The sequence below is a fragment of the Brienomyrus brachyistius genome, chromosome 17 (genome assembly GCF_023856365.1).
Source record: "Brienomyrus brachyistius isolate T26 chromosome 17, BBRACH_0.4, whole genome shotgun sequence".
In the NCBI taxonomy this organism is placed as follows: Eukaryota; Metazoa; Chordata; class Actinopteri; order Osteoglossiformes; family Mormyridae; genus Brienomyrus; species Brienomyrus brachyistius.
This window is the reverse complement of record NC_064549.1, coordinates 8,736,659-8,761,308: the sequence shown is the minus strand read 5'-3', so window position 1 is coordinate 8,761,308 and position 24,650 is coordinate 8,736,659. Positions and strand designations below refer to the sequence as shown.

General features: G+C 47.4%; 1 protein-coding gene across 1 annotated transcript; it reads right to left on the bottom strand.

The window, feature by feature from the left end:
• Positions 1-259: 259 nt before the first annotated feature.
• On the bottom strand, positions 260-20,898 carry pcsk7 (proprotein convertase subtilisin/kexin type 7). The gene is made up of 17 exons (XM_048980920.1): positions 20,756-20,898; positions 20,277-20,318; positions 18,475-18,933; positions 18,105-18,239; positions 13,858-14,023; positions 12,507-12,597; positions 11,872-11,926; positions 9,022-9,160; positions 8,551-8,651; positions 6,673-6,840; positions 6,008-6,115; positions 5,830-5,932; positions 2,839-2,995; positions 2,212-2,306; positions 1,881-1,974; positions 1,676-1,793; positions 260-1,479 (listed from the first exon to the last, which is right to left on the bottom strand). Exons 3-17 carry the CDS (start codon positions 18,889-18,891, stop codon positions 1,276-1,278), a joined length of 2,151 nt encoding a protein of 716 aa, XP_048836877.1. The 5' UTR covers positions 18,892-18,933; positions 20,277-20,318; positions 20,756-20,898; the 3' UTR covers positions 260-1,275.
• Positions 20,899-24,650: the final 3,752 nt, after the last annotated feature.

Sequence of the window (24,650 nt, the reverse complement as noted above, 5' to 3'; positions counted from 1 at the left end):
GTTCAGAAAGGTTTTGAAGTTGCAGTCAGTCCCAGAACCTGCCCCGACTGTTGAAAACTTTCCGATTCCATGGGGAATATTTTACTGTGATATAATATACGGATTTAAACTGTCAAAGCGGGCATGGGGACGCTGGGGGGGGGGGGGGGGGGGGGGGACGCTTGAAGGCGCAGTGAGTCCATCACCAGAGCACAGCCTATTAATATAGGCAGAAAAGAAATACATGTAGTCAGAAAGATGCCATTCAGGAAAGAGAAGGTGGGTGGAAGGCAGAGATTCTGGGCAGACGCCCTTTATTGAAATCTACTCAGACCAGCTGTGAAGCACATTAGAAACGCAGAGTTTGAATCCTCACTGACAGAGAGCAGCAGACACCAATACCAAAAATCAAATATGGTTTTGGAAGGAATTCTGTGTAATAATTCAAATACAACTGCAAAAACAGGACAGACTGTATCACGTTTTAGTCAGTAGCTCACACAACTGCTTCAAGTACTGAGATGACCGAGAGCCGGCAGTCGGCACATAAGTCCCACACATTCCAGTCACGCTCATATTCCATGAAAAAACTCCTGAAACATGATACAGTGGTTTTGAACCTAAACTATTGGCCATGCTTTCCTTCCACACACTACATCCATACAGCAAAGAACAAAACCGAAAACACAAACATTCATGCACATGTGCAAAAAGGAGCTGTTGGTGTCACATTTCTATGCATCCTAACTCCCCATCACAAACAGAGCGACCTCCCAACCTTCCCAGTACACTGGGGGAATATGTTTGGGTGGCCTCTGTTGGTTTGTCTGCTGGCTTCCCTTACGCTTAACGACCCCCGTGTCGTGTGTCTGTAGGCCTCAGAGCCGTGACGCCCTCGCCACCCTGGACTGAGGAACATATTTCAGGCAAGACTGCATTTCCCATAAAGCCTGGCGGAAATGAGGCTTTATGGGAAGCGGAGTGTTCAGCCCAGCACTGGACAACAGCAATGAAGGGTTAAAGGTCACAGTGATCCCCGGTGAAGGAGTGGCATGCTCCAGCAGAGGGAGGGAGGGAGGGGGAGAGAGGGAGAGACCGACCCACTCAGGTCATCGAAAAGATCTGGGGATCCCATGGTGTGTGTTGATGGTGCACTTGTTCAGGTGGCCCAGTTCCCAGTTCATCCAGGCAAAGGCACATCTCTTCAGACTTCCTCAGTACCAATACAGGAGATCCTGGTCCTCGCAGGTACACAGACCTCCCCTAAGTGCAGGAGAGAGGCCTGGAGGGGCAGGACTACGTGGAAGAGTGTCTGGCCATGAAGGGCGCCTTGTCCTCCGAGGCCAGCATGGTGCACTCCTCCAGATCGTCCCCCTCCTCAACGTTGCTGCGGCCCGGCCATCTCCGGCAGAGCCCCCGCGTGTCCATGTGGGACAGGGTGACCTCCAGCATGTAGTAGAGTGAGGCGAAGAGGGCCAGGCAACCCAGGAGCAGCAGAGACTGTGTCCGCGGCCAACAGGAAGCACCAGGAGGGAAGGAAGGGGAAGAGGGAGCGGGACAACAAAAACAAAATGACAATGGATGAAGGGAACCAGCACCTGTACTGACCTCAGCAGATATAACATGTACAAGTAATGTGTAAATTTTGGGTCAGAAAAGCAGTCGGAGCGACGTGTAGGACGTCTGACAAGCCGACCTTTAGGATGTTGGAGGTCAACGGGCTGAAGCTCTCGGGGGGGATGTCCAGGCCGGGGGGGCAGGGCAGAGAGAAACTGCTGTTCAGGTACTGGCCCCCCATGGCGTCTTCCACCACCCTACCAAAATGGCGCATACCAGTTACACTCGCAGAGTTTCGCGGGAGCGACCCACAAGCAAAATTTACGGTGACGGAGCCGCCGTACCTCCGTCTGGCCTTCACCTCGTCGAAGGGCATCGAGGAGCCGTAGAGGATGAGCTTCCACTGCTTCAGGACACCTAGATTCAGAGCGCCCTGTCCTGAGCCACAGGACAACAGAATGCAGTCAGAACAGCGCCCCCTACAGGGCTACCACAAACATCTTAAAAAAAAAATAATATTTTTTTTTATTAATACTACTAAGGGGCAACAACTACTAGAAGAAATGTATATACTATGGAAAACCAATGGGAATCCTTGAGGGTTCTCTCAGCAAATTGTAGTTTGGACTAATTTGAAGATACATAAGGCGTAGAGAACATGGATGGGTGTCTTACTGTAGTCAGTAAGCTGCAGGCTGTACACGCCCTCTGCCCTCTCGCCCCAGCAGCGCACCGTGGAGAAGGTCCAGTCATTGTAGCCTGAGGGGTCACTGCGTGTCGGAACAAAGAACGGTTACAAACACTGTTCCAAAAAATCTCCTTACTTGTCTCAACAGGCAGCACCAAACAGACAAGCAAACAGCTTGTGGTGACATCATTTTTTGATGCAATCTTTCCCTGCCCTGGAAATTCTAATTACCATGGAGGACTTTTCATCCATGGCAATTTAATGTTACCAACAACTGCTTTTGTCATCTGTACCTTTTTTGAGATTATTTTCCAGAACTACTGTGTGATTGCCTTTCTGGGGGTGAAGTCAGTTCTCTTTAGGACAGTGTTTCACATCTCAGCCCTGGGGGACCCCCAGATTTTTGCACCCTCCATATTTTTGCTCCCGATCCGCTCCCAACATACCTGACGCAAATATTCAGCGATTTGATTGCGTGGATCAAGCGTGCTGGGAGGTGGAAGGGAACAAAAATGTGGACTTTCTGGAGGGTCCCCAAGGACATTGCTCTAGGCAAATTATAAAATACCACAAAGTTGTTTGTAAACTGTCGGCAGGGACCGGGAGGCACTTACATGTCCATGCTGCGGTGAGCCCCGATGACCGAGGTCATCCCGCTGGGGCAGACGAGCATGATCTCCACGTTTCCACGGCGAGGGTGGCTCACCGTCACGGCAACAGACACGTGCTCCAGCGTCTGCATTCCGGACTCCAGCAGATCAGCTGCCGTAACTGGATGGTACATATAACGTTACACCTTCAGTGCGTGGGGGGGGGGGGAGAAGGGGATGGGTGTACTACCAACCAAAAGAGAACAGATGCTTCCGTTTGCCATGGTAACACGCTCACTCATGCGCACACACACCCATAACTGTGCACCTGCAGGGAGCTTATGAGAAACAGTGATCCAGAGGTAGTCTGACTGTCCTGACTCAGCACCCCTCCAGGCCACCCCCCCCACCCCACTCACTTTGCACCAGTACCCTCTAATTCAGAGGCATTTCCTCATCTGCTTCTTGTCATTGCAGCTTTGCACTACATTTCCTTATAGGGAAGAATGGCTCCCGTCAGGGATGCAGACGAGGGTGGGGGGGGGGGGGGAGGGGGGGGGGATTGAGAGGGTTGTACTCTTCCCACACCCCAGTGTGATCAGCAGCATCGTAAAAAAAACAGGCTCACAGTGCACCCAAAAGACCACTGGGCATCACAGAGTAACAGCGTAGAAACTGACACCGGCTTGTGATGGATTGTTTCGGTCCCATCGGAAGAGGGTAGTTTGGGGCACGTTCAATCTTCCACGATAATCGAATAGGAACGATCTGGAGACATCGAGGGGCATTTAAATAAACATGAATATTAATTACGGCAGCAGGCAGTAAAAGTGGGCCTTGCTTGTGCAGAAAGCCTGTCGTGTAAAAGTGCCGAGTTCAGAGTAATCGTCATACATACAGTGTATGCGGTACATTTGTAGGTCTTCTAAATTTTACAAGACCGCCGAAGATTTCATTGGAGCTTCATCCTAAGTGCCTGCGAGAAGATCACGCAAATGTCCCAAGTGTCAAGTTCTGGATTTTCATGGCCAATGAGCTGTGAAGTTTAGTACACCTTTACCATGGCTCCTTAGGAGTTCATTTTCCGCCATTTTCCCCACTGGATCTGATCAGCAGCGTGCAGGGATGCATTTCGATTGGCTTCATATTTCAGAAAGGTACTTGCACGGCAAATTAAGGAGACTTGAGAGGAGATACTTTTAAACATTTGGAAATAACATGAAAACAATGCATAACTCGCAAAAGTCTGGAACCTAGATTATGTTTGGAACCTAATTATGTAAACATGCAAAAGAATGTGGATTTTCTTGAAAAAGGCATATTTTTCAGTATTGTTCTTTGGGTTAACAGCTACCTGTACTTCTGTTAAGATTATAACCAAAATCTAACCAAAATGAGGCAAATTCTACGTAAACCTTACGGCATTAAGCACTGAGTTTATGTGCTGGGAATATCGCGCGCGGCATTCTGAAATCGTGCTGGGACACGTCTGCATCTGCAGGACCGGCTGAGAAAACAGGCCCAACGGGCCGTGTTTGGGTTGCACACCTTTGTCACGCAGGTGCAAGACGGATCTATGAGGACCCCAACATACTGGGACACCCCCAGCCCTTCAGATCATGTCCTCCCAACGCTGTTACACGCCACCAGTGTCTTGGACATTTTAATGGCTGTTTTTCTTTCCAGGCTGAACTTGCTCCTTATCTTCAGGATTTACGACTCCCATGGTAAAACACAGAGCCCTGCCTGTTTACTTGGGAAGGAAGCACAGCGGGTCTGTTACCAGGGAAGTGAGCTGCACATACTTCTGAATCTCAATGGGCAATAAGAAAAAAAAAAACACGACAATCACAATCGCCGCATATTCCCAGCTGCTTTAAATTGCTTACATCCTAAAACAAAAGCTGGCAGAGTTTCGTCATTTTTTTGGTCTATCTTTACCCCTAAGCATTAAAAACATTTGCTCTCTGCCCAGCTAAAGATAATTATAGATATTAGCTCACACACATAAATATCTTTAACATATCTGATGTTCTTTTTTTGCTTGTGACAGCGTCACGGGTTTAGCAGGACATGTCGAGTGTAACGATAAAAACCGCAGTTTTTGCCTGGATGGAAAGTTGACCGGGTCGGTTGCCAGGGCAACTGCAGCAGGGCCCTTCGGAAAGTTGAGGCCTGAATTAAACGTGAAATGAAGCAGGAAGGGAGAAGGAAAAGCAGGAATGTGTCGTATTCCGTCACTTTCAGTTTTTCCCCAAATTCAAGCTTAGTGGCGTACGCCCCTTTGGGAAATGCTGGCATGGCCCCGGCCCAGGCCAGGCCCCGCCCACCAGAGAGCGCAACCGCTGTCGGACTCTTTGTCTTGGCAGAGCTGGAGCACCTCTGTTCATGCCGGCGCGACGCTGTGGCCTCGACGGCAAGGTTAAACGTTAGCAGTGAGCAGGAGGCGCGGAAGCTAGCGATAAGGAGGCCTACGAATGACAGGGGGAGCGAGACCGAGAGATCGCAGGCCCCCCCCCCCCGGTGTCAGAAATGGCAAGGATGTCCTCAGCTTGAACTTCCAGGCCGAAACATGGGGAGGGAAGAATTGAAGCAAAAAACACACAGCCGGGAGGAGTCCTAGCTTCCATTATCTTTGCCTGAAATGTGCCACTGATATCTGTGACCTAATGCTTTGCTACGTATAAACTATTTTTTTCATGTCCCAATGAATGCAAGCAAAGCTAAACCTCAGTTATAGCGAAGCCAAAGTGGGTGAGTCAGAGAGAGACAGAGAGCGAGAGAGAGAGAGAGAGAGAGAGAGGAGGGGGAGAGAGAGTGAGAGAGAGAGAGACATACACAACACAGAGAACAAGAAACATTGCCTAAAAAGGAAAGATCTGAGTGAGGCTGGCTGGGAGGGACGTCCTACTCTGGCCTTCACTCAGCAGCTACAGGCACATGCATCCTCCACACCCAGGCACACAACGGGCAGGAGGAATTCCAGAGCCCCTCCCCCCCCCCAGCCCTGCTCACCATTCCAGGTGATGGTGGTCACCAAGGGGTGGGCCTGGATAGTCTGCTCCTCCCTCAGCACCGGGCTCTGATACGACACCAGGAACGGGACAGACTCCCACACCTATAACGCCGGCAGAGTTACTGTTAGCAAGTGACGTGGGCCTGGCCGAGCGAGCCATTGGGGGGGGGGGGGTACCTTGGCCGCGTTGACCAGCCTCCAGGCGTTCAGCAGCCCAAAGCCGTGCAGGTGGCTATGCCCGAAACCAGCACCGTTCACCATCCAGTCTGCCTCCTTGTCTTCATACTGCGGCCACGTGGACGGGAAGCCAAAGGATTAGCAAGAGAGTAACAGGGCAGCAAGAACAGCCCTTCACCGTTATCGAAACATGTCAAGTGTATTAGAAAGTGCGAACAGCTCACGTCAGAGCCAGCAGGAACACCTAATACTGCGCTCGCACAGCCGATCGCTCTTATCACAGCTCCTAAAACATGCCCCTATTAATCAGAACTCCTACTAGTAACACGTGTCTCTGGCCCAGAGCTGCTGGGAGTTCGAGATTTGAAGAATACATTCTGATTAGTACGTCGCTGTGAGCAGAAACTCCAGATGTTATTTTCATAAGGCAGATCTGAGGCTGAAAACCCTTAAGGAGAAGGGCTGCGCTCTGCTTAAGCTTCATCCTTTTCATACACCATTTAACGCCTAAATATTCAACTTGCTCCACCTTCTCGGTCTGGGCTGAAATACACTCACGTTAACTGCCCTCAGTCTAACTCCACCCGCAGTCATTATGACCTATCAGCATCCAGCTTCCACCCAGGAGAATTTCTCAATCTCCGCCCATTTCCCCCCCTCCTTACCTTGGTGGCAGTGTAGACTATTATGTGCTGAACATCCCTCCACGTCAGGCAGGGCCGCACCTGCAGCATCAGCGCCACCATGCCAGCGGCCAGAGGGGCGGCGGCCGAGGTGCCCGTGTGCCCCTCTGTGCAGCCCGTACCCTGCTGCATCGACCAATCGGAGGTCACCTACACCCATGGAGCGAAATCTTGTCACCAACGACTCCATATCCAAGTCACACAACATTCCCATTCATTATGATGATGATGGCATAGAGCAGGTTATAATGCCACAGTAAAACAACAGTAATAATCCGTCCATAAGTGTTTAATCCAGTTCAGGCTCACTCTAAACCTAGAGCCTCTTCCAGGATGGATGGGATTCCAGAACATTCTGCAGTATCATAACTAACTTCATACAATAATTTACACAGCGGTTCCAGCTCGGCTTTCTTTAAAGGTAGAACAGCAGCCCCAACATTTCCTTGAGCATCGTTCCAAACGCTCACTGCACGAAGCAGTACGGAGCAGGCGGCGATGAGCAGAAGACACCGACATGGTGCTCAAACCTGCGCATCACAGGCTTCAGTCGCTGAGATATTTACGACCTGTTCTGCGGCTGTTAAATGAGCAAAACCTGACCAAGGGGTCACAGGGCGGGGGCTGCTCAGACCCCAAGAGACCCATGAAGAGGAGGTATGAGCAGGACAAGTGCAGAGAGGGAAACTCGGGAGTCACGCTTCATGAGTTTCCAGTGAAGGTTAGGTGAAAGACAGAAGGGAAACCCACGGACAAAGGCCCTACTCTTCCACATAGACTGCCCTCCGCATTCTGAACATTTTCAGTCCTATTGGATTACATCGAATTCACAAAATCACAGGGCCGCGTTCACATATAAACTGCACGGTGCCCCTCTCGGGCAGATTTCCCGAGGAGGAATTCCGGAGGATCACACTCCAAAGCCCCAAAATCCCAGGAACAAGACTGCTTTTTTTTTCTGAGCCATTAAAAACACTCAACGCTCCTAAAAGTAAATCCTGTAAAGTAGGAGACATTCTGCACGTGTGTGACAGTGCCCTGAACACTGTAATGTGCAGGATATATTGGTTTGGAGGCAAGAGGAATTTGCATTTTGTGTGTGCGTGTGTGTGTGCAAGTGTGTGTGACAAAGAGACCCGGCCAGCTTCGTTAGGACTGTGTACAGGGTCCTGGACCACAGACAACAACAGGTTGGTCTCTTCAACATTACGGCAACAAGCTTATGAAGCGGGCCGTGCTTCGTACATCCGTGATGAAGATCAAAAGAGAAACTGGGAGAAAGGTTTTTCCCTCTCTTCTCAAATAAACGTAACGGCTCACTGAACACGACCATGACATTTACAATCCAATCAATTAAATCGGAATATTTTTTTCTCCGTGCAATAGAAACTATTTAAAAAGTAAACTCAACAACTACCCAATTCGGGAACCCGTCTAAGCATAAACAGATGTGGATGCAATTAGGCTTTCAAACGATTCTGCCTGACCTCAGATACCCCTGACTTAGCCAGCGCTGCTCCGAGTCAGCTGATCACCGAGCGCTGGAAGAAAAAGATCATTGTGTGTGACCGCCGGCGCGATCGCCAAGGCAAGCCCCACGTCGTCACGGAGACGACGGCAAACAGAAGCAAACACAGAAGCCTGCAAACTCTCGCTTTCGGTCTCTAGATTTCCCCTGCTGCCCCCCCCAGTTTGCTCATTTCCATGTGCCACCTCCCTGCTCCCGTCTCCATGGGGCGATAAAAACAGCATTTTCACACCCTGCCCTGTTGCAGATACCGGGGCACTGATTCGGGTCGAGCTGGACTCGGGTTTGGCGGGGGGGGGGGGGGGGTGGGGGGTGGGGGGGGCGACACTCACGATGCTCCTCAGTGGCCCATCGCCGCTGCTGAATGTCACCGCCAGCATGGAAGCGCACTTCTCCGCGTACAAAGGCTTCCTCCCGTTCTCGTCCACAGCCCCTGCACGCCAAACATGCACATACGCACACGCACAGAAACAAGCTATCTAAACAAACTTTCCACCTCACCGGCATACTCGGGGTGTGGGGGTGACTGTCACAGATTTCCAAATACTTGAGTGAAACATCTTTGCAGAACTGCAAATATTTACATTGTCACTGGATTCTTACATCACTACTTCCACAAAATCTGCACACTGAATTAATGCTAAAAAAAATTTATGCTAAACGTAAAAATGATGGTATTACCATCGGAAAGAGCGTTGTGAACAGTGACATCATAATCTAAGCCCCACCCAGTGAATGAGATTGTTCCAGAGGGTGAAAAATTGAGCATGCGCCCATCTCACCCCACCCTCCTCGGGGCTCACCTATGGTGACTGTATAGATAGAGTTGGCGTAGCCGTCGTAGTTGCAGTCGTCCTCGTTGTGACCGCCGTTGCCGCTCGCCACCACAAAGATGCTGCCGAAGCCTCTCCGGCCGGCGATGACGCCATGCTGCAGCGCTACCTGGTGGCGTGGAGGAGCAAGAACGCGTATCATTTACATCGGCCTTAGCGCCCCATGGCTACAAACTGCTAATAGGTTGCTTAAAGTCGATTAATGGGATCTTGATTCCACACACCCCCAAATGCCAGGGGGAGGGAGAAGAGTGTATCAGTAAGCAGTTGTGGCAAAAACTCAACACAAAGGCCCCTTTATTCAGTTTTGAATAAAAATGAAATACTAAACTAAACCATCCATAAATAAATAAATATATACCGATTCATTGTTCCTTGACAGTTCATTGAAGCTGCCCCCTAATTGTTTATGATGAACGGTGGGGGGATTTTTCGTTATAACATTTTTTTTTTTGAGAAGTGCTGTCTTCAACTGTTAATGATCAGCACACCAGGGCATGTCGCAGAGCGCCGTAAGCACACCGCACCGCAAAGGCACACGGTTCCCTCTTCTCGCGCTTTGATGAGTTTCTGCCGATCCTGCCAGACGTGTTCAGAAGAAGGGGATGTGAGTTTGGGCTGCGGGGGACAGAACCCACATAAAGGAGTGTTTGGAGCCAGAACCCCAGCCAGACGAGCTTGTCTTGGCCCCCGCTCTCTGCCGCCAGAGCTGTTCCCTCCGGTCTCCGGACATCGTAAAGTACTTTTCCTAGAGGGGGTGTGAAAGGCTGCCAGACTCAACTACCGGAAGTCGGGGAGGGAGGACAGAGGGTTTCTGGGAGGAGAGGGGAGGGGTACAGGCCTAGCAGTACCCAAGTGCTGTCTGATCCCTGCAGGTCAGAGTGACGGAACCAAATGAAGGTGATTTATCTAGATGCTTGCACAGCCTGGCCTGCGTTTGCCCCTTGGCTCCACCTACTGGTCACAACTACAAAGTGACATGCATGCGCACGGGAACTGAAGTGCACATGCGACCTGGACGCCTGCTGGCAGATGCTCAGATGCTACAGTCGTGAACTCAGGCACAGCTGGTTTAACATCTGCTTTATCAAGCACGCACACACGCGCGCGCGGGCCTGCACACACGCCCCGGCCACTCGCTTACTCTGTGGTCCATCTGGAGCGCAGACCGGTGCTCTGAAGCTGGGAATCTGCCTCCATTAAGCGTGATGGGACTCCCACCCAGACTTTCACCCCCCCCCCCCATTCCCCAGCTTCCACTTGGGAGGGAGGAGGAGAGGTGGGGGTCCAGTCAGCGGGAGTTCACTGGCGTTAACAGGACCACATGACACACTACAGTGCCCTCGCTGCTTCCATCGGACCCCCCAGCCATAACCAGAGAATCAGACCACTCTGAACTCCTAGCTTATACCTAAAAACCAGGCATGGAGGATTAGCCTGCTAACATTTACTGCTAATACTTCATTTTTACTATTGCGATGAATAAACTGGGCTGGATGGAAAAACAAGCATTTTGAGGGTCCCCCCAGTCCATATAGTTGGATTTTTTTTTTCCAGCAGGTCTATGGAATCCGTAGGCATGCGAGAAGTTGCTACAGTGACTGACATCCCAGCTGAAATCAGCAACAGACAGTACAACATCTGGATCAAGTCACTTCTGCTCTATTACTTGGGCACAGGGCAGCCATTCCAATGCGGTTCAGAGCCACCTGTGTAAATTCGGCCATCTTTAAGTGCCACGAGCTCAGGGCTCCCGTTTGGCCGGAAAAAACCCTTCCCTGCCACTGTCGTCAGATCAGAGCCAACAGCAAGCATCAGTACCAACACCGGCTCCCCAGCGTCATCGGACTCAGTGCACCATCCTTTCCAAAACAACTGGTGCCAACAGGCCGCGAAATTGGTCCATTGTTGTGTGTCGGTTTCACAGCCCCCGGGAGTTTTGACGTAGCGCCAGTTTCACTGCGTCGCAGCCCTAAGGAGGAGGCTCCGACAGCGGCCATATGCCAGGCTGTGAGATCTGGGAGGGAAGTCGCTGCCCCAGCCCGTCGATCCAATCGCTTCTCTTTGTGGAGGCAGCTGCGGACCACATGGGCACCGGAGTTACCAATCGCCGCACGTGCTTCCTATCAGGCGTCCCGGGCCGCCGTGCCAAGTGAGTCTCTGTTCCACTCATTGTTCAAAAATGAGAAACATTCCTTTTCATTGCAATTCCCTAACTGCCACTTTAAAGGGCAAATAAAACAGACCTGGAAATCTGAAGTGACGAGCGAACAAACAAAGGAAACTCAATAATGTATTGGGGCGCACATTGCCGCATTACTGACCTACAGCAAACCTGCATGAACTGCTTGGCTATTCCTTAGGTCACTCACACACTGCTATCCTGTATTTAATTAGGTTTACAGGCACTTACAGCACATTCACCAACATAACTGCTCCCAACTTACCAGCTGAGATTAAGGACAGTGTTTCTCAAACCGGTCCTCGAGGACCCCCAGTCGCACTATGTTTTTGCTCCCTCCCATCTTCCAAGCAAAAATGTGCACTGTCCAGAGGTCCCTAAGGACCGGTTTGAGAAACCGGTTTGCACTAAGACGATACATCCCCGCTGTAAAACTTTATAACGTTACTATTAGTCCGCAACTTCCCTCTGGAGGATTCATTTTATTTGACACCGAGGAATCCTGTTTTACTTTTTACTATGGAGAACATACGGCTACATTGAAACACACTGCCCCCTCGTGGGAACAATGATAAATACAAGTCTATCTGCTGACATTGACCAGCTCCAATTTTTATTCACACTATCTGAAATCTGACCTTTCCCAGGGGATGCGGCCCATCAACAGTCCGCCCATCATCTTCAGGACCCCAGCTGCAGGAGAAGTAAAAGAAGAAGCAAAAAAAAAAAAATTTTTTTCAGTTACCACCACAAGACTGAAAAATTAAGGAAGTTGAATACAAAATGGTATTTACAAAAGCCTGCTAAAACGGAAGGCACTGTAGCTTATTGACTTATGGTTTTCATTCCTGGCCGATGAGGAACCGAGAATCGTAGCCATTCCTTCAGAACAATTCGGCAGCTGTGAACGAACTCCTGCAAAGAGCACGCGGACTGTAACGTTCAGCTGGGATGCATGAACCGCGCCTCGGATTTGCACTTCTTAAGAAAACTGGTAGCTCCTTACGACTGTAGGATAAGCTGATGTCTTCCTCGATGCTGCAGGCTTTGGCCAGCATTGCTGATTATCTGCTACCGGGGGGGGGGGGGGGGGGGACTTAAAAATTTTGCTGTGCTTAGTAGCACACGACAAATCCACGTGAAATAAGGAAATAAACCTCAAACCCGTGACTGCAAGGGTACTGCTCACAGACTGCAGATCACGCCTGAACCCGGGGTGGGGCCATGAGGCCTTGTACCTGTACACTGCTTCTGAAAGAGCCAGAGCCCATACCTGCAGCTGTAGACATCGTTGACCTGGTAGTGCTTATTGAACGCCACGGCCTCCATGCTGTCCGTAAGGGGCCCGTCCAGCACTCTGATACCTGACAGACACACAGAAACAAACAGGTTTCTGCAGGACCTCGCTTATGCATTTAAGTCCATAAACATTATCCGGGGGGATGTTAGATTTCCATACATCCTGAGGAAGGTTTCTGTTTACAGGCCTTCCGTATAATTTTATCTAGGAGTCACAGGGAAGCCTGGAGCCCCGGTCCCTGCACAAAGAGCACAGGCCACACGAGCACAGCGCGCCACAGACAAGCATAAATGCATAAAACGCATTTTTCGCTTTGCTATGCTCATATGCTTGCTTCGCTCGCTAAGGGGACCAAGAAGACGAAACAAAGTTTTACCCGGTTTTTTCCAAATCACAGGGGGGCCGGTACCCTTATCCCCCCCTATACAGAGGGGTCGATTGTACCACAGCAGAAAACAGGAGTAGCCAGAGCACCATGGGGAAAGCATGCAGCCTCCACACTGGGCTGCTGCACCCTCCGCTGAAGCACCAAGCTGCCATGGGTGACTCACTGACAAGAGACTTTGTCATTACTAATTCAGTTCCCAGCTCAATCACTTAAGCAACCGCATTAAATATTAAGAAATTCTAATTAACTCATCTATCTCTTCTCTGAAAATCTCGCAGCAACAAGAAGGTGACATGTGACGCAACAAACGACAGGTCGCTATTGCAAATTTAAAGCAAACATAAATGCAAACAGAAATTCACTCGAACAGTTACTGTTTATACAGCAAGCCAAGCGAGAGAGGACTGACATCGACGTCGGTCAGTGGCATTTGCCCTGGTCAGCCCGGCCCTCAGACATCCTTGGGCTAACTTATCTGTGACATTTGGCCTGGATGCCGGACAAAAGAGTGTGGGGGCGCAACTCTGGTTATTGAATGCCCTTAAAACGGGTATTAAAGACATTCTTAAATGGGCAACAGGAGAATATCTCCCTCACAGGTAAATGGCGTCGAAATGGAAGACAGCCGAAGGAGAGAAGCAACACTATTCTGGAAGAAGGGCGCCACTGACCATCAAGATCAAGCGTAAATTTCGTAATATTTCCCCCTGGGGTCAAGTGCATCTCAATCTTAATCTTATAAAAAATTCACTGAAACTATGGCCCTTACGATGAAGCACACAGTGATGACAAGGTTAAGGTCCAGACAAATTATTTGTTGACATGAAGCAGCAGGATGAACAGCAGCCCCCAGGAAGTAGTTCACATACAGCTCGATGCCTGAGCAGTTACTGCCTCTACTCCAACCACCCAAGGCCATCACCCCAACCCACCTACCTGCCACCCGGCTGCCATAGGCCACGCCCACAGCACAGAAGCTGTTGTTAGGAGCTGCTGCGATCTCGCCGGCGCAGCGTGTGCCGTGGTGGTTATCGCCCCGGCTGTCGGGATGAGGCATGGGATCCGGGTCGTTCGAGTTCAGGTCATAGCTGCCCTCGGGGCTCTGAGAAAATATCAGGGCTGGGTTAATATTACACTCACAGTCAGGTAGAGGGCGGAAGAGACTTTCTAATGCCAGAGATGACCTTTAACTTATCCGACAGTCAGTATGTTTACATGCACAGCTAAGTCGATCTACGGTTATAACTTGACTACGCCATTTAATCGGATTACTGCCCTTGTCCCAGTACACATGCATGGGAGGGGAATCAATTTATTGACCGATGTATGTCTGACTCCACTACAGTAGGCGGCGACATGACTTCTTTCAGCTTATTAGTATTGGGCTGTTTCCAGTTGACCTATTATGTCACAGACATAAAAAAATAACTTAATTAATAATGGGTGGGTGGGCAAATGAAGCGACAAGCTTTAATTGCTTGTGTTGTGATGTTATTCGTCACCTTTTTTGCGCTAGTGGAAAACCAACACCTTGAAGTACTGTAGTTTTGGTACTTTTTTGAAGTACTAGAAGTATGGTACCTGGCGAGGTGGAAAAGTGCCCTTTAGCTGAGCAGTGACTCGGACAGTTTTACAGCTCTGTACCTTTCGTACATGCTGAACGTTCTCTGCTATGATCCAAGCTTCTTCTGTCACTTCTGGATCATAGCCCGGGGGGGGCTGGGGGGGGCTGGGGGGGGCTGCGGAGCATGGGCAGAGGGCCTAGGCTAATTTGAGTCCGATTGAACGTATACATGCAAGAGTAAATCGACTTCCAATTGCATTATCTGTTATTATCTATTGATATGATTGATATACTGATTCAGAGAAATTCGATTTAGTAAGATTTCAGTCGGACTAACATAGTAATTTGACTTTTTTAGTGTGCATGCAAACATACTGAGTTTCTCATAAATTGTAAGATGACAACAAGTGACCTTTAAAAGGAATGGGAAGCATTAAGTGCAGGTGTGAAGTGCACTGCAAGGGCAGTTTATAACAGGTTATTAGCAGCAAGGAAAGCAAGGGAGAAGGCCTTCATTAATGAGAAACGGAGAAGAACCAGGTTGCAGTTTGCAAAAAAATATATAGTATTTACAGATGTACACCCATAAGCTGAGAAATAAAACAAAAGAATATGCTGAGGTCTCACACGAGGCAATGAGTCTGTTGACGTGTCTGAATAACAAAACGTAAAAGTTATTTGTAAAAATAACCTCGTCTGAATCTGCTGTTCTCCGCCACTGAGTATGGTCTCATTTCTATAGCAATAAACACCCCTATAATCTTAGCTATTTTTTTAGCCCGGTCTGAAGTTCCTAAATTTCACGGGGAGACTAACATGCGGAGGCTATTTCTGTCTCACTCTGGTCGTACACAGACTCGGGGGATGTTGTCCAATGTGTTTTCAGTATCGGACAGAGAGTCTTGGTCTTACTGGGTTCTCTCTCCCCAGTGCTGGTGTAATTTACCATGTCGTTCCCGTACTATTGATTTAAGTGGTAGGGTCTTAAAACTCTCAATTCACCAATATGACTCACTAAAACTTGCACTAACCAACTCACTATAACTAACTCACAACCACAAATACCATAATGATTGCTATGTTGAACATCTACTTGTGAATGTATGTCAAGAAATTAGATTCCTTGTGCATACCGAACTGACAATGATGGAACCATAATTCACATGACAAATACATGTACTGTGACTGTCATAATACATCTACGCATACATACTCTCATATACAGATGCATAAACAAACACTACGGTGTAAAAGTCTCAGATACTCAAAGAAAATTATACTTAACTGATTTTCATACCGGTGTAAAACTATAATATTGTCAGTACATCAACTTAACCACATCAAAACCACTCAAATGTAAATCAGTATTTTCAGCAACCATTCAATACACCCATGTTTACTCAACCACTAGAACACCATATTTGACTAATCAATACCTCATTAAGTTATGTAACTAATTAATTAAGAAAGCTGGAGGTAAAAAGTAATAAATACCTGGAATGGCTAGGGTGCCCCTGAAGAGAGGTTTGGGAACCAAAGAGGTGCTCATCTAGCTAAGAAGAACCTAAGAAATCCTTGATAGTTTGAATTGTGTTACTGTTTATTTGTACACGTCCTTGTGTTAAATCGTGTCTTTCTTTTTGTCTGAGCAAATATACACTTACTGCCAAGAAAAATAGCTTTGAACATTTTCACATGCAGTAGCGGAATTGGACTGGCCATCTGGGGCACTGAGCATTTTCCTGGCGTGTTGATAGGTATATGGGCTGGCAGTATTTATAACGGGGGACCCCAAAGTCCAGGGCTTATTTTATTTAAATCTCAGTCCAGCCCTGCACAGTACTGTACACACACACGCAGATAAATATATACACAGACACTCAGTGGGCAGCTTATTAGGCAGAAACAGTCTGGTCCTGCAAGCGGGGAACCACCAGGCTGTACCTGAATACATACAGCAGGGGCGGATTAACTAGAGGTGAGAGAAAATGGTGTGACAAAGAAACTTCCTGCCAGAGGATGCCGTTCGGTTGAAAATACCCGGGTGAGGGGGGGGGTGTTTAACAGCTCTGGGCCCCACACTCTAGGGCCCCCCTGCTGATCTCGACTTTTTTTCTTTTTTTGGTAAAGCACATAGATCAAACGTCTGCTCCAAACCATTTTTATAACAATTTTGGCTAAAATATTATAATCCATAATAATACACACTAACACCGTATGGCCAAAAGTATGCAAAAACCCCAATGGATGAGTGGAAATTCCTCTCTAATCCACACCCAATGCTGACAGAGGTACATAATTAAGCAGAGAGTCACACGATTTCCTGTAACACACATCATCAGAATGGGTGGCTGTTGTACAGCAGAGGTTAGTGACCCCCCACTTGGCACCATCAAAGGACGCCATCTATCCAACAAGTGAGTTTACCACATTGCTGCCCTGCTAGAGCTACCCTGGAAAAACACAAGTGACATGACTGTGAAGGGCAAAATGTCTGGGAACAGGTTCAATTGTAAAGTGGTCGGCAAGCCGGGCTCACAGAAAGGGCCCTGATCACCCAACAATCGGTGGCCGCAAATCCGGCGACGTCCCAGCATCTACCGGAAAGCTCTGCCAGCAAAGCAGGTGCTATTGAAGCAACAATCAACTGACCAACTTCATAATACTACCGCTGGTTTCATAATGAGATGCCGGCCAAGCGGGTGTCCACATACTTATGGCTACATAGTGTACGTTTCATTCGGCCAATCCGCAGCTGCGATACCACCCCCCCCCCCCCGCCATTAGCGAATATTATCGACAGCACTTCCGCCCCCACCCTGATCAGTTAGCACCCCATGCTTTGATTAGCCAATTATTAACATTCTATCATTTTTATTTCCCTCGGGTTTCTCTGTCGGTTCCAAAAAAATTGCTCAAATGGCCCCTTAGGGGACCCTACCCATGTCAACCCAGGGCCCCCATATAGGTCAGTTCGCCCCTGGCCAGATTCATTCAAGCCAACAGTGCGGTTGCAAGTGCAAAAACACCAGCTCAGTATATGTGTACTGCGTCTCTGTACCCATCTGCCCTTAAAGCGGCTCTGTACCCGTCTGCCCTTAAAGCGGCTCTGTACCCGTCTATGAAATCAAGCTTGGGGGGGGCACAGCACAGGGTCAGCCAGCGTGCAGCGCCTCTGTGTCTGGGGGTTAAGGGTCCTGCTCAGGGGCCAAATGGCAGAATCGGCCTGCCAGCCCTGGGATTCGATCTGGCAACCTTCTGATCACGGGCATGGGGGCCAAACCCGTTGAGCCGCTCACAGTCTCCCACAGGAAGGCACAGCCAGCACAGAAACCCGTGATCTTCTGTTTACGAGACAGACTCCTAGCCAGTTTCTCATAACTACATATAAATCCCACTACACGTTTGCTATATCTACGCAAATATGTACGTAAGTACCCACAAAGTTACGAGCATATACAGGTGTGAGTTCACACCCTTAACCACTGACACTAGCATACTGGCATTACATGTTTGTTTTGATCACCGCGTTATTTCGGAGAAGCGCCGGTCCCTGAAAGAGGGCTTGTATACCACATGTGACACAAGGAAGTATGAACAGACAGAATATGCGACTCACATAGTTGGGCTGGATGTCCTGCAGCGTGTGCTGAACCCCGTCGTCCACGACAACCACGGTGACCCCAGAACCCGTGATGTTACGTTCCCACACCCCCGTCACGTTGATATCCATCCCCGCTCTCACTTCGTTGTGCTGGTAGGTGGGGGGGGGGGGGGGGATTTACCAGGCAGGAGAGGCGAGGATTAGTCGCAGAGAACCAGAAAAACAGCATCACACAGGTGGGTGGAGGAGGAACGTGACGCTCCGCTAAATATAGCAGAAACGCAATGCTAATGCTAGGCTAAGCCGGCGCTATTGTGCTACACGGCAACGGCATCAGCACTCCTCCCGAGCGTGACTGCTACACAGAGAAAAGGCTGCGTCTCACCAGATGCCACTGCTTGGGGTATCTGGGGTCGTTAAATGCCATGCTCCGCTTGGCTCTGCGCAGGGGCTGCTCCTGAGAGTGCCAGGCCACATTGGGATGGGCAGCCAACACCTTTGCCGCTGCTGAGATTTCCTCTGGCTGCCCATGGGGGCCGTAGCAGAACAGGTAGTGGCCCTCGAGCTGCCCGATTTGGCCCCAGTTTTGAAGTCCAGCCTCCTGGGCCACGGCTTCGGCGAGGTCGTCCAGTCTGTGCCTGTCCTCATCACTGGCACCCAGTCGCACCGCCCAGGACTGCCCGGGCACACAGGCACCGGTTTCCGGCCACCCGAAGCCCGGGTGGAGCTTAAGGGTCGTTAGGAGGAGCAGGGGTATCGGCGGCAACAGGAGGGCGAGGAGGTGCGACAATGAAAAGGCCATAACACTGAGCACGCCTCCTCAACTCTGTTCCTCTTCATCGACCTTCTCAGAGGGGAAGAGAATAGGGAAGCACCGAAGGAAGAGCAAGAGAAGGGATTGCAGAATAAGTCAAGTGAAAAACCCAAGAGATGAAGACCAAATGGCAGGAAAGAACACAGGCAGTATGAGAGAGAGAGACAGAAACACACACAAATAGTGAGTAATATACAGAGAGAGTGCAACATTTCCATAATGGTGGTCAAATTTCACAGCAATGGTACTGGCAACTCTAGTTACCCAGCAATCTAACTTCAACATATTATGACACTGTCAACAACGCTGCCATTTTGAAAGATGGCACAAAACATGTCTGGCATCTAGCTGTTAACACTGCTAGCAGTTACTGTTGCATTTCACAGTCTCCATCTCGGAATACATGAGCCTACATGTGGCATATTTTAATGCTAACTTAAAGACAAATTCACTGCCTTTAGATTGAGGGTGCCCAAAACAACTGATTTCAGTACAATTATATAATTTCTAAATTGCATACACTGAAACACAATGTTTCCCAATGTCAGAAAGTCTAGTAGGCAACAGGCTACTTCCATAAGCAAGTTCATACTAAACGATTTTAGCCCTGAATTTCCCATCTCCAATAGTTTGCTATGTGTGAACTGTTAACCACACAACCCAACAGAGTGCAGCGACGACCTACAGCCAAAGACAGTTTGTTTAGAAACTGTTCTTGGTATTCAGACACACACACACACACAATATAAATTTTACATGCTGGGTCACTAAAGACCAAGGAATGTGATTTTGTTCCCTGAAAGTTCTATGTATACGAGGGTTAATTTTCTGCGCGTTTGTAATTGCAACCATATGTTGCATTTTATTTCAGTGTTTTAACAATTTGTAGTTCACTGAAACTAGAACTGTGATTTCCCAGTGTCATTCACACGTATGATTTTGTAGTTTGGAGACCAGACAGACTCATCAGCGATTCCTCTTGGCAAAAGGTCTTTTAGTGAGTGACCCCCTGTTGCTGGTCAGTCATATAGTGTGTAAACCACAAGGCTCTCGATTACAAGGCGACAAGTTGTGTGATGTAAACAGTACAGTGATCTGACTTCTTTAAAAATCGTGTATTGTGAACTTAGCATTACGTGAAGCCTTTTCACAAAGGCTCACAAGAGAAAATAAGGTAACGTCAGCTAACAGTGACTGCATATCTATGTTCACTCTGATCATGCTACATGAATGGGCTCTTGTAGAATATCTATCAAACTGACTTGTTAGCCATGTGTTCATGATGGCTTACAGGAATCACAGAAGCTACTATTTTCTGATTTGATCAACTGTACGAAAAAAAGATGCAAACAGAATACGGTAATGTCTCTCACCTTTAGCTCACGTCACACTTGTCAGTCAACTTCTATCGAAGTCTGTTGGGGAAAAACAGAAGTAAAGATATTGCCAGATTACTTGATTTTCGTCTTAATAAAACGAATCCTTGTTGACAGAGTCGACCAATTTCTAAACATATGGTTCTTATATAACAGCTCGCTGCGTGACATTACTGTAAAATATTAACGTTCTTGGTAAAACAGTGGATCTTCCCAATCGTTTGTATAAATATATTTCAAGTGGATCGGAACTTCTTTTCCACAACCTGCTAAGCCTAGGAAAAAACGCAAGGAAAATACGTAAAAATCAAACCAAAACCGACACGGAAAAGTTTACTGGAATACTTTTGTACTTTCATGAACTACCCTAGTCATTCTCAAAGCTTTGAAGCTACTTTGACAAGCAACGCTACAGTATAATCGTGGAGGTGTCACATCAACGGCGCAACACTCGCGTAACAAAACCTATTTCCTACCTTAGCGCCGTGAACTATTTACAGCAAACAGCAGGTTATATTTTCATTCTGACGATCAGGTGCACAACTTTCCGCTGACAGTATAGCACGTCTCGCTGTTCAAGCCCGATCCCTCCATGTCGTCAAACTGCACTTGTGCTTCCGCGTTGTCCGACCAAATCATGGGGTGACGTCACTTCCGGCAACCCCCCCCCCCCCATACACACACACACACACACACAGATGGTGCCTTTAAAAACAGAGACAACAGATAAATACGTAATATTTTAGCTAACATGACGCCACTGCGTTTTGGTTGCCTTTTCTGGTTAATTGAAACTTAAATATTTAACGCAATGAATAAAACGTAATTGAACCACAGGGGGGCGCAAGGATGACTTATATGTAATATATAAGTAAATTACACTATAAATAGTGCCTTTCTTGAAACGCCACCAAAAGCACCAAATTATGAAAAACCGGAATTCCTCCCAAATGTACTATTCCGTTTACTGGTTATTTAGATGACCTGTGTTTATGTTGGGGGCATCACAGTTTTTGAGTGGGAATTGAATACCCCGCTTGACACCTGTTGCCTACCTAAATAGGTAAGTCAGCTGGGCTTTATTATAATACCATACATATGCAGGTATAGACGAAATAACGTTCCCCCAGGACCACAATGCAACATATAGACAAAAAGTGACAAGGGGTGGGGTGTCACAGTCGCTGAGCTGTAGTATGTGAAAGTATTAATTTTATGTATGTCTCAGCCGTTTTAAGGTTGTATGATTGTACTATATAGCCCGCAAATCACCGTGTTTTGCATATGAGGCATTAGTGTGTCAATAAAACGATGGAACATAATTACAAATTGCATTTCTTTCTTTAATAAATGGCTCATAAGGATGCGAATTGCCCCTATTAAACTAAAGAAATGATCGTCATCCATCCGCCTACTAATAATTCATACCACATATGCAGTACTGGGTTGTGATGAGCTTGCAGTCTATCCTAGGAAACACAGGGCGGACACCCTAGACAGAATGCTAACCCATAATAATTATTATGGGAACTTATTACATTATATTTTTATGATTATATTATCTTTCAATCGCTCATCCTAGTCAGGGTCACCAGGAAGCCTGGAGCCCAAACTTATTATTATAAGGGAAATATTAAACCTGGTAGTCACTATATGATTTTAGTCTGACTGTCCACAATACATCATCCTCACTGTTCCTATTTGTTCTCTTCTCTCGGTCACACACAAACAAACAGACACATATTTGTAATTATATGTTTGTGGGGACCCTCCATTCATTTCTATGGGGAAAACTCTAATCCCAACATGACGACCTTAACCCCTACCCAGCCCTAACCTTAACCATAAGTAACCAAACTAAATGCGTTTGGTATTTTTAGTTTTTTAATTGCATTTTTTATATAACTGACAAAATATAATGATAAAAATGTCCCCGCAAATCTGGTCCCCACAATGTACAAATTTCAAAAGTGCATTAGGTGCCGGCTGGTGTGAGCACTGAATGAGATGCCTAGCAGTAACGGCCTGAATCACCCAGCAAAGAGAAAGTCAGGCGACAGACCCCTGTAGTTCATTACCTGCAGAACCTAAGGACAGCAAAAGAGCAGAGCAGAGCCTTACACATAAGATGATATAGAATAAAGGGATTAAATATCCTCAATCATATAAGAAATAAAAGTATTTGATACTTAAAATGCAACTTTCAACTTTTTTCACTTAATAATTTTACTATTTCCTCTGTTACCTTTACGTCTAATTTGGTCATCGTCTTTGAGGTAATAGTCCATCTCTTTCACAATGCGTTCTACTTCCCACCCCGTACGTTATTTAGTTATATTGTACCTAGACAGATAGATGACTGTCAATCACAAGGCCCACACACATTTTAGAAGTATTGATTAACCTAAGAAAAGAAGGAACCTGATCCCCAGGGAGAAATTTCTGTTGTCCAGCGTCATCAGAAATACAAATAACACCAAGCACAATATCCTTTACTCCTCATCCTTCACTGCTACATCCCATAATCACAGGATCATCAGAGCACTTTTGCAAATGGCACGGATCAGAGTGTGAAGTCAGCGGCGTACAGAGTAAACAGTAATGGTGTCCCTTACACTGGATGGACTGTGGCCTGTCAGTGATGTAATCTATGATCCAGGTTGCCATGGCGTCCTCAGCTTGCATCTCCTTGAGCTTTTCCACCAGCAGGGAAGGCAGAAGGGTGTTAAACACATTGGAGATGTCAAGGGAGAGAATCTTCATGATGTTGCTCTATTTCTCCTGGTCTAAGGGGCTCTGTCATATTTTGTTTTACAAGATTGTATATTGCACATCTATCAATGCCTGGTTTGCAAACCAAAATAAGTTTTCAAACTGGTGGAAAGATGGAAACTTGGGGATATCCATCTTACCCATATATATTTTTTTTGAGAAATACAGCTGAAGGCTATACCAGTCATGACCCAATTCTTTCTGCCGTCTTACAGTCCTTTACTGACTATAGTTTTGGTCATGATGTATCTCTCTTGCTTCCGATTTTCAGAGCTGCATGTTTGGAATTTCCCTGCTCCTCTTATGAGGAACATCTGCAGGTAGATTACTGGGAATTATCTTGTGCCAGATTGGATGGTCTGTGTCCAGTGAGTTCCGGTGTTGTACTGTTCAGCTTTGCCGTTTGATTTTAAGGTCATCATTTCTGATACTTATTTCTCACTATAGTTTTTGCCTCCTACATCCATACTATAAAGTTGTAGTGACATCCAGTTGGTGTTATACAGGGACTGCAAGCTGCTGCCTTTATTTTATCACTTCCATCCGAACGGCGAGCCAACACTCTCTTTTTTTGAACCAGTGACAGGGTCCCTCTACGACACGCTCGTGCCTGTAACAAGAGAAGCCCTTCGAAACAGTGCATGAAATAGCAAGTTGCATCTGCTTTACCCCCCAAGTTACTCAGCTGCGTTACTCTGAGGCTCAGTGCCTATGCTCCTCCCACTGTGCCTATGAAATCTTCATGTCATATTGCCCGCATCCTTTGCATGCAACACAGGGCATTTACCCCCAAACTACATACATGTTGCATATTTTTACAACAGCTACTCAGAGTTACTAGGACAGCTAATGATCTAATATGTGTAAATATCTAGTGAGTAGCTCACTAGATAGAATTGTTACCTCACACCAGCTGAGTTGGGGGCTTGAATCACCATTGTGATTGGTGTGGGTGTGTTTGTATTTATTACATTGTGGGGACCTGTAACTTCTTACCTTTTTTGGTCCCCATAAGGATAACCTCAATTTTATGAAAATCTGTGAATGAATTAATAACACAAAAAATGCCAAAGGTTTTGTATTTAGTTTGGTTACTTATGGTTAAGGTTAAGGCTGGGTAGGGGTTAAGGTCATCATAGTTGGGATTAGGGTTACAGCCATAGACATTAATGGAAAGTCCCCTCAAAGATAGGAATGCATGGACTGTGTGTGTGTGTGTGTGTGTGTGTAGAGATGGCATGTCACCCCTGTCATGGTGGTCACAACTGGAAGCTCCAGTTCACGGACATGCAGTTATGGTAACTGCCATCTCCAAATGGGCTGTTTTGTGTGCCTTGTGATAGACCAGCTTCCCATGCAGGGATCTTCTGCAGCCATGTGTCCTGTACTGCCAGGGATGAGCTCCAGTCTCCCCAGTGACCAGGATTAATGGTTAGTAGATGAATGGTTTCCAGGGATGTAAGCGTGATGCATTTTTCTCTTTCATGAAAGAAGGAGGTCACACTCTTACTGGAATGAACTGGGACTTGTTTGCACAATCATTTATGGACATGCCCTGAGCCAGGAGAACTGGATCATCTAGTGAGGTCATTACTCCGA

Excerpts from the sequence above, each read along its gene's own strand:
- pcsk7 (XM_048980920.1), bottom strand. The coding sequence starts at position 18,891 with ATGGCCTTTTCATTGTCGCACCTCCTCGCCCTCCTGTTGCCGCCGATA. Across the intron at positions 11,927-12,506 it reads AACGATGTCTACAGCTGCAG|CTGGGGTCCTGAAGATGATG; the intron begins GTATGGGCTCTG and ends CTTCTCCTGCAG. Across the intron at positions 2,996-5,829 it reads GACCACCATCACCTGGAATG|TTACGGCAGCTGATCTGCTG; the intron begins GTGAGCAGGGCT and ends TGTACCATCCAG.